The following is a 9,969-nucleotide window of genomic DNA, read 5'->3' as shown; positions in this document are numbered from 1 at the left end:
GGGGGGGGGGGGGTGGGGGGTCTAGAACATCTCGGGGGGGGGGGGGGACTGAGCCATGTGCGCGCGGATCGGCAAGGGTGGTGGGGGGGGGGGGGGGGGGGGGGCGCGAGTGAGCCAGCAGAGGTCCAACACCCCTACCTGAGGGCACTGACTCCCTCATCCTTCGTGCTTCTCAGCTGAAGAAGTTGGACCTGGCAGCTGCCGCAGCACACACCTTCTTTGTAGCAAACCCAACACACTTGCAGATGCGGGAGGACATGGCTAAGTACAGACGCATGTCTCGGGTGCGGCCCCAGAGCTTCCGGGACCTGGAGACACCGCCACACTGGGTGAGACCCCTTGGCCAGATACACAGGGTTCACTGGACTGGGACCTGTGTGGCTCAGGCATCAGGAGACCTGGGTACTGTCCTCAGTAAGCCTGGATGGAGAGTCCCTCTCTGGGGCTTGGTTTTCTTCCTGAGGATCACTAAAGTCCCTTGTTCAACCATTCTGATCCCGAGGCCCACCCTATATTCCCCAAGGTGAAGTGGGACCTGGAGCCCACACCCCAGATGAGACCAACACCCCTCCCCTTCTTTCTGCCTCCCAATCTTGTCTGGCACCCTGCCTCCGGGAGCTCAGGTGACTGCCCACTCCCCTCCCCCATAGGCAGCCTATGACGAGGCCCTGGAGCTCCTGGGGCGCCAGGAGGCAGGACTGGCACTGCCCAGGCTAGAGGAGGCCCTGCGGGAGAGCCTGGCCCAGATGGAGAGCTGCCGGGCTGGCTGTGAGGGGCCCGAGGAGCAGCAGAGGGAGGAAGAGGAGGAGGAAGGGGCCGGGAGCCAGGGGGGCCTCTATGAGACCATTGCAGGTAATGGGGATGCGGGTAATGGCGATTCCCGGCCCCACAGAGAGGAGCGTCACAAGCTCAATGGGTGACGTGTGTTGTCTGCAGGGCACTGGATTCGGGTCCTGCAGTGCCGGCAGCGCTGTGTAGGGGACACGGCCACGCGTCCTGGACGCAGCTTCCCTGTCCCTGACTTCCTTCCCAGCCAGCTGAGGCGGCTTCACGAGGCCCATGCTCAGGGTCAGTTGGGGAAGGCTGGGCGCTGGGGGTGACGTGGGTTGGAAACAGGGGAAGTGAAGGTTTGTCTCTGGTGGTATCCTGAGCCCCATCTCTCCATCCCTCCTGTCTGTCTCTGGATCTGTAGTTGGTCAGGAGGACTCTCATTTGCTCTCCTTTGGCTCCGTTGTGGAAAGCTCAGGAGATGGGTCCCAGGGCTCCTTCTGCCCTTGCGCCTTCTCACCTCCCTTTAACTCCCTTCTCTCTTCCTCCCCTTTGAACTCTGCCTATCCAGCTCAGGTATGTTTGAGTAAGCTTTGGAAAGAAGCAATGGATGAGTGTGCCTGCCAGTTGGGATGGGGGCTTTGGAGTTGTTTGGCATCGGGAGACCACCTTCTCTGGCTCTGCCCAGGGACCACTGTCTTTCTCAGTCTCCGTGCCCCACCCTGCCCTATTACTGTGTCTCCAGTGGGGAATCTGTCCCAGGCTATGGAAAATGTCCTGAGTGTTCTGCTCTTCTACCCGGAGGATGAGCCTGCCAAGAAGGCTCTGAACGAGTACCAGGCCCAGCTGGGAGAGCCGAGACCTGGCCTCAGGCCAAGAGAGGTAACCCTCTGCTCCATACTTACCCTAAATCAAATAGACCTGAGAAGTAACCTGGACTCTGTACCCCCTTTTAGTCACCGCAGGCAACCCCAAGTCCAGCATCTGATTTGTCTCCCCTCCCTGCTCCCCACTGCAGACTCGACTTTCTGAGTCCAGGTGGCAGCCCATCCGCCCTTGCCTTCACCTCACCCCCCTTATGTGCCCTCCTGTGCCACAGTCATATGGGCATAACCCCCCCGCCCCCCACCTTGAGCCCAGATGCCCTGAAGCTGTTGAACAGGAAGGCACATGGAAGGGTTTAGGAGCATGCAGGCTGTCCCCTAGAACCGGGGGCTGCCAGGCTCTCCTCTAGCCTTAACTTCCCTGCCCCACTCTACTTCTCCTCGTCTCACCCCTTTCTCCCTGCTCCCACCCTGCCTCAGGACATCCAGCACTTCATCCTTCGATCCTTGGGGGAGAAGAGACAGCTCTACTATGCCATGGAGCACCTGGGGGCCAGCTTCAAGGATCCTGTGAGTATCTCCCCTTGTCCCCATCCTGCCGCTCAGTGCTCCCCCAGGAGGAAGAGAACAGTGATGCCCTACATTTGTGTCACTGTGGTTTGCAACAAGGCTTCCCATTTCCCACACCCCTGGGAGGCTTGGAGAGGCGTCTGCAGTGTCTCAAGGACAGAGGCAGGTACCTGTAGGAGAGGGCCACTTTGGGGTCATGCAGGCCTAAGTGTTGGTCTCTTCTCCGCCATAAACAAGCTCTGGACCTTCACTTGCCTCAGCCTCAATTTCCTTACCTGTAAAATGGGCACATCAGATCTATCTCATAGAGTGCTTGACGCCGTATCATTTGCTACATGGTAGAGAAGGCTCTGCTCTTGCTGCTGCTTTGGTTACTGTTCTTTTGTGGTAGTTATGAGGAAACTGAAGGGCAGAGGGTTTGTTCACTGCTAGGACAATAACGTAAGGCATTTTCTCAACCGTCTTGGCACCATTGACATTTTTTACCTGATCATTCTTTGTAGGGGAGAGGAAGGGGGCTTGCCTAGGCATTGTGGGATGTTCAGCAGCTTCCCTGGCCTCTGCCCAGTAGATGTCAATAGCATTCTCTGAGTCATGACAATCAAAAATGTTTCCAGACATCGCCTAATATCCCCTGGGGGGGGGTGCAAAATCTCCCTGGTTGAGAACTGCTGGCTCAAAGCGTGGGCTCTAAAGCTAGTTCAGTATGTATGTATGTATGTATGTTAAGTAGGCTCCACACCCAACATGGGGCTGGAACTCGGGACCCCAAAATCAAGAGTCACATGCTCTACAACTGAGCCACGAGGTGCCCCTCTAAAGAATCCCAAATTTGTCGCTTACTAGCTGTGTGATCTTGGGCATGTTACTTTACCTCTCTGTGTCTTAGTCTTCAACTGCAAAATGGCCACGTTAATACAATGTGTTTCATTAAAACTATCGTGAACATTACATGATGAATCTCCATGCACTCCACTTCCGTGGATGAAGCTGTTAGAAAAGCACCTGACAAATAGTGCTTCGTGAGCAGTTGTTGGTAGAGTTTGGCCCAACTCCTGGGGCTCCCGACAACGAGTCCAGGGCTTGTCCCACCTCTGCCTTCCTCTCTGGAAGCAGGAGGACCTTAATGTAGATCAGAGTCTAATAATGTCAGGGATTTGGGCTGGACTTGGGTGACGGCGCTTTTCCTGACTCTCCCAGGATCCCTGGACCCCAGCAGCTGTCATCCCCGAGGCACTGAGAGAAAAGCTCAGGTAGGAGACGCCCTGTGGTAGGAGGGGCCTGGCTGGAGCTGGAAGGTGGGGGAGGGCATCTTGGGAGGTCCGGGGAAGATGGGTCCGGACTGGTGGGCACATGCACTGAGCATGTCTCTCACCCCTGAGAGAGGATCAAGAGAAGAGGCCTTGGGACCATGAGCCGTCACAGCCAAAGCCCTTGACTCACTGGAAGGGTAGGTTTCTGGGAGAGCAGGAAGCAGGAGTCCCGAGGGCCTGGGGGGCCGCCAGCCTTGCGGCTGGGTCTGCCCTCAGGGGGAGCTCAGCCCCCTCTGCCCTGTCCCTTCCCCCGCAGATGTGCTTCTCCTGGAGGGAGTAACCCTGACCCAGGATGCAAGACAGCTGAATGGGTCCGAGCGGGTGGTGTTGGACGGGCTGCTCACCCCGGCCGAGTGTGGGGTGCTGCTGCAGCTGGCCAAGGTAAGAAGACCTGTGAGTAGGTGGCGCCGTCGGCTAGTTAGGGACCTCAGGCACAGCCTGCCTGCCCCCTGTTCTGCCCTCTCTGGTTCTCCAGAGGCACTGCCCTTGTCCCCTACCCCGCACGGCGGTGGACACGTTCCGTTTCTCTCAACTTAGCCGGCCTGGGGTGGATGGATACTCTTTACAAAGGAATTTTGCTAGAAATTGGTAGGAAGAACAAACCAAAAAAACGTAAAGGCATAAAAAAGGGTGAGTGTGCAGGTGAGAATTCCCTGGTTAGCCAAGAGTTTAATTATCGGCTTGGCCAGTGGTGGAGCGGACATAGAGGCTACTTTCCCCATCCGTTGCATCCCCTGCTGGTTTGGGTTGAATGATCCATATTCACCAGGGGAAGCCCGCCATTTGGGGAAGCTTCCATCTTCATTCTAGGTTAACCTTCCTTCTACACACACTCACTGAGTATCTGCTGCGTACTCAGAACTACTAGGTTCCAGGGAGAGGGAGATGAGCACAGATGTGCATTCAGGAGCTCACTGTACGGAGAAGGAATCAGACATGGAGACACATCACTAGAGCGAGGGCTGTTTGCTACAAGAAGCATGTACCCATCCAAATAGGGACGCTGAAATGCCAAATCACAGAAGGCTTACGGGGGGGGGGGGGGGCATTTGGGGGGGTCATTTGAGCTCAGTCTTTTTTTTTAATTAATTAATTATTTATTTATTTGAGAGAGAGGGTGCGCACACGCCCATGTGCGGTGCGTGCACGCGGCAGGGGAGGGGCAGAGGGAGAAGCAGGCTGCCCATTTAGCGGGGAGCTGGCCACAGGCACTTGATCCCAAGACACGATTCCAGGACCCCAGGATCATGACCTGAGCCCAAGGCAGATGCTTAACCGCCTGAGCCACCCAGGCGCCCCTTGAGCTCAGTCTTAACGATGAGTTAACAAGGCAGAGAAGGGGAGGAGAGCCAGGCCGTAAGGAAGAAGAATGGGGGGGGCAGTCTCTGACAACTGCAGTAGAATACAGGAGCTAAGGGCTTGGGCCAGCCCCAACAGTGGTTAGCTGGGTGACCTCGTGCAATGTATTTTATTTTATTTTATTTTTTTAAAGATTTTATTTATTCATTTGAGACACAGAGATACAGAGAGAGAGAGGGAGAAAGCATGAGCAGGGAGAGAGGCAGAGGGAGAGGGAGAAGCAGGCTCCTCGCTGAGCCAGGAGCCCGATGTGGGGCTTGATCCCAGGACCCTGGGATCATGACCTGAGCCGAAGGCAGATGCTTAACGATCTGAGCCACCCAGGCGCCCCACGTGCAATGTATTTTAATGTCTCTGAGCCTCGTTTCTTCATCTATAAAATGGGGCTAAATACAGTGGGTTCTTTTAGGGTTGTTGTGAGGACCCTGGTAGTACTTGGTAAGGCTGTTGGAAGAATATAAAAAGCCCTCACGATTAGCTGGCGCTGTGTCATCCGGCTGTATGTTATCCAGAGGAGGTAGAGGGGAGGGAAGCCGGAGGTGGAGGCACGGGCGAGATGGCGAAGGGCCTTCTGTCCCCTGCCAAGGAGTTTGTGGACCGTGGACAACTTATCGGAGAATTTAAGGAGGGGTTAGGTTTTAAGTCCCCATGCATTAGCAGGAGCAGGGTCTGGAGTCACCATCCTGCAGAACCGGTAGATCCCTCTGGAGGCACTGTGGAAATGCACTGGGAGAGGAAAGCAAGGAGGGGAGGCTTCTGGGGTGATGCCGGAGTGCTATTGCCTTAGGTTAGGTCCTCATTTCAAGGAAATGAAGAGAGGCGGACAGATGAGAAATATTTAGAAAGTCAAAGATAGAGAAGTTCAGCACTAAATCTATGTGGGAGACAATGGATGAAAGGATGGAGTCAGGGATAACTCCCAAGTATCAGCCCTTCTTTCTGTTCCTCCATCGCACTAGATTCATTCTGGCCTCAGGACCTTTGCACTTGTGGTTTCTGCTGCCTGGAACATTTTTTTCTCTCACATATTCAAGTGGCTTCTTTATATCATTTGCTTTCAATTTAGATGTCACTTCACTCATCAATTAGCTGTCCCCTAACCACTGCCTGGGCACTCTCAAGGTTGTAGCCCTATTTTAATTTTTTAAATACCCTTTATCCCCATCTGAATCGATCTGGTTTGTTTGTTTGTTTATTTGTTTGTTTACTCAAAATATAAACCACATGAGAGCAGGGACCTTTTCATGTTCATGGTTGTATCCTCAGTGCCTAGAATATAGGAAGTGCTCAGTACAGATTTGTTGAATGAATAAATACAAGCATGGAAGGTTAGATGGCTTGGGTGAGTAGGTGGTCTCTCAGAGATAGGGTTTATACACAGGATAACTGGGTAGGGGTTGCAGAAAGCAGACAAAAGAATAGGTGTCAGGAAAGGGACATCCAAATACCAGGAGACCCCCAGGTAATGAGACTCGTGGAGGTGGTTGGGTAGTTGGGGCTCAGCATCAAGGGTTGTCACATTCTCCAAGAGTGTGTCAAGGGTGTCAGAGAGAGGCACCTCGGCTGTCTCCCCACGTCGAGCCAGCCGGGACCCAGCTGACTCTCAGACTTCCTGCTAGCGCCCTGTTTCTGGAGAGACTCCTCTATCCTTGGCTCATCAGGAACGAATGATCAAGCCCTTCCTGCCCCCTTTCCCCAACGGCCCTTACCCTCTCAGAGGCCCCTTCCTCACTCTAGGAAGCTCTCCAGAGCTCTGGGCACAGCCCCCTCAGCCAGTGGGATTCCAGATCTTTACCAGAGAGTGACAATATAGACCTGAAGATAGTCGTTCTGTGGGAAGGGGCAGCAGCTCAGGGAAGGGAGCCAGCATGGAACCCTGGGGGCTTCTAGCCTCTTCCGGGGAGTGGGAGGATTGGAGGAAGGTCTTGCAGCCCTGTGGGCAGTGAGGTGGGGGATGGCTGGGACCCGGGGAGTGAGACTCCCCAGCCACCTCTCTCCCTCCATAGGACGCCGCCGAGGCCGGAGCCAGGTCTGGCTATCGTGGCCGCCGCTCCCCTCACACCCCCCATGAGCACTTCGAGGGGCTCACAGTGCTCAAGGCTGCACAGGTAAGAGGAGGCTCCCATGCTCTGGTCTGATGCCCAGAACCAGAGAAGAGGGTACGCAGGAGGCTGGGTGCCCGCGCCTGGGCCTCTCCCGTGGACTGAGAGCACCTGAGTCCCCTGCCTAGAGTTGAGGGCAGTGGGAGGGGAGGTGTTCTGAGACCTCGGGACCTGGGTGATGGTCACGGAGCCAATGGAAGGAGCAGTTTGGGCTGATGGACAGAGCTGGCTGCTGAGACCAAATCCGTGGGTGGAGAGCAATGGAAGTAGGGCAGGGGCTGGGGCAGGGCCACCCTTCTGTTGCCCCCTCCTTTCCCACCCTTCCTTTCCCTGCTTGCAGCTGGCTCAGGCTGGGGCCGTGGGCAGTCAGGGGGCTAAGCTGCTTCTGGAGGTGAGTGAGCGCGTGAGGACCTTGACACAGGCCTACTTCTCCCCGGAGCGGCCCCTGCATCTTTCCTTCACCCACCTGGTGTGCCGGAGTGCCATAGAAGGTAACCACCAGGGAGCCTAGCTGTTCCTCCCCAACCCCGGGCCCCTGTTGGGCACTGCACCCCCTCCGCATCCCCAAACCTGGTGGGCTTTCTGACTTCCCTGCCCGGGTGAGGGCTTGGCTCCTCTGTCCAGCCGTGATTCCCCGAAGCTGCAGGGGGAGTGTGGGCGGCAGTGGATGGGCACAGGGGCATGCACCAGGCCCCTATGCTTCCCAGGAGAGCAAGACCAGCGCATGGACCTGAGTCACCCGGTGCATGCAGACAATTGTGTCCTGGACCCCGACACCGGGGAGTGCTGGCGGGAGCCCCCAGCCTACACCTATCGAGACTACAGGTGGGCAGCCCCCCCAGGGGTCAGGTGGGTGGGCCTGGGTTGGGGTCTCACTGCCTGCGCCTTCCTCCCTTTGCAGTGGGCTTCTCTACCTCAACGAAGACTTCCGCGGTGGGGACCTGTTCTTCACAGAGCCCAATGCGCTCACGGTCACAGTAAGCCGGGTGGGGGGCGTGGGGGTGTGGCGGGGACCCCAGCTGTGGGCTCTGAATTCAAAACAGGAGCTTCCCAGAGACAAATGCAGGGAAATGGCTGGGGGCCCCTTAACCCTTTCTTTCCTTTCTGGCTTCCCCTGCCCTCTCTACCATGTGTCTGGGTTTCGGGGGTTCTAGTAGAGGTTGATTAGACCTCCCCGGGAGATCTCTTGTGGCCCTTCCAAACCCTGCCTTCAGTGTTTGCCTCACTCCCTCAAGGAGGGTGGATAAAGCGCAGGTCCCCAAGGCCCTAGTCCAGGTAGAAACCAGGGGCTGGAATTGGGCAGAAGGAGAGGGACAGTGATTTTGCGTCATCTGCTGCTCTGTCTTACCCAGTTACCTCCTTCTCTGCTAACTGCCACCAGCTACCGATGATGCATGGCCTCTCTGAGGTAGAAAAATATCCCCAAGATCCTTATCCCCAGTACCCAGAGTCTGGTACTGCATTCATACCCTCCGATTGCTTCACACCTGGGATTCAAAGGTTGAGCAGGAAAAGTCAAGGCCTGGGCAGGGGGTGGGGAGGCCCTCCACGGAGCCCCCTTTCCTTTGGCTCTGACTCCTCTAGCCTCAGTCTGGCATTTGTGCTCCCCAAGTTGAGGCCAACTTCCCATTTCCCCCCAGGATGGTCCCTGAATTAAGGAATGGGAAGTGATGGGCAGGAGAGCTGAACTCTTTGCGCCCCGGCCCGCCACCTGCCATAGGGAGTCAGGGCCAAGTGCTCTGAGAGCACCCATCTGTGGTGCTGAACTTGCCCTCACCCCTCAGGCTCAGGTTCGTCCTCGCTGTGGACGCCTCGTGGCCTTCAGCTCTGGTGGGGAGAACCCCCACGGTGTGTGGGCCGTGACGCAGGGACGGCGCTGCGCCCTGGCACTGTGGCACACGTGGGCGCCTGAGCACAGGGAGCAGGTGAGCAGCAGCCGGAGTAGGAAGGGCTGTCCCTCCTGGTGTGTGAAGGATGAGGGGCAGGGGCCGAGACGTCCCAGGGAGGGTCCTTGGGGGCAAGGTGATGCAGGAGGTTGGGCCAGACTCTCCTCCCTACTCCCCAGGAGTGGACAGAAGCCAAAGAGCTGCTGAAGGAGCCGGAGGAGGAGGAGGAGGAGGAGGAGGAAGAGGAAGAAATGCCCAGCAAAGACCCTTCCCCGGAACCCCCCAGCCGCAGGCTTCCGCGGGTCCGGGACAAGGCTGGGAAACCGCCTCGGCTCCGAGAGGAACTGTGAGGGACTGAGCCAGCTCCTTGGGGATGTGGCCACTTGACTTGTGAAGGGCCGCCTTGATGCCAGGACCCACAAGAAGCCCCCATGTGCTGGGAGCAGAACAGTGAGCTGTCTGTCCCTGCACCCCTACTACCTTGGGGACCACAAGGGCTATCCAGCCCTGGACTCAGAGGACACTGCACAGACTAGCCTAGAGCTCACCAGGCCTGGCTGATGGACCTCCAGCCCGAGGACAGACCGAGGACACGATGCCTCCCTGGAAAGAAATGGCAGGGGAGAGGGCCTGACTGCTTCACGTGTGGAGGATGAGAGGGAGGCTAACCCCAGTGCCCTGTCCCAGCCTGTAATAAAGAACTGAAGATCCCTCAGTCAAGGGCCCAGACAAGGGTATCACGGTTTCTGTGGTGTCTGCAGTGGGCAGTGCCTGTGGCTGGCCTGGGAGGAGACGGGTGTCTTTGGGCCTCCCAGAGGCGGGGCCGCTCAAAGCCTGTGATTTGTCAGGGAAATCCCAGCCACCTGCTCCCCATATGCAAATGGACCCAGACCCAGACAGCTGCTCCCTGGGCCTCCAACTCTGAGCCCCGTCTTCCCTCTCCCACCTTGGCCAAGACGTAGGGCCGCCTGATCCCTCGGGTTCCAGCCTTCACAACCCCAGCAGGACCCTGTGAGTCATGGGGGCAAGGAGTGGGCCAAATCCCAGATGGAAGCCAGGTCGGGGTTGAGCCCCACTTCCCACCCTTTGTCCACTCAAAGCAGGGGCCACCCTGTCCAGTCTTTTTCTCTGGATCCCCTGTACCTTC

General features: G+C 57.0%; 1 protein-coding gene across 1 annotated transcript in view; it reads left to right on the top strand.

Moving 5' to 3' along the window:
- Positions 1-9,172, top strand: part of P3H3 (prolyl 3-hydroxylase 3) — a 10,330-nt gene extending 1,158 nt beyond the window's left edge. Inside the window, exons 2-15 of the mRNA XM_021690646.1 lie at positions 177-329; positions 651-852; positions 937-1,068; positions 1,514-1,650; positions 2,073-2,162; positions 3,363-3,415; positions 3,545-3,612; positions 3,732-3,856; positions 6,841-6,942; positions 7,277-7,427; positions 7,644-7,761; positions 7,838-7,913; positions 8,721-8,861; positions 9,002-9,172. Of these exons, the coding sequence (XP_021546321.1) occupies positions 177-329; positions 651-852; positions 937-1,068; positions 1,514-1,650; positions 2,073-2,162; positions 3,363-3,415; positions 3,545-3,612; positions 3,732-3,856; positions 6,841-6,942; positions 7,277-7,427; positions 7,644-7,761; positions 7,838-7,913; positions 8,721-8,861; positions 9,002-9,172 (1,719 nt within the window). The remainder of the gene's footprint in view (positions 1-176; positions 330-650; positions 853-936; positions 1,069-1,513; positions 1,651-2,072; positions 2,163-3,362; positions 3,416-3,544; positions 3,613-3,731; positions 3,857-6,840; positions 6,943-7,276; positions 7,428-7,643; positions 7,762-7,837; positions 7,914-8,720; positions 8,862-9,001) is intronic.
- The last annotated feature ends 797 nt before the right edge of the window (positions 9,173-9,969 follow it).

The sequence above is a fragment of the Neomonachus schauinslandi genome, chromosome 5 (genome assembly GCF_002201575.2).
Source record: "Neomonachus schauinslandi chromosome 5, ASM220157v2, whole genome shotgun sequence".
NCBI lineage: Eukaryota > Metazoa > Chordata > Mammalia > Carnivora > Phocidae > Neomonachus > Neomonachus schauinslandi.
Note: the sequence above shows the minus strand (reverse complement) of the source record. Positions and strands in the feature narration are given on the sequence as shown.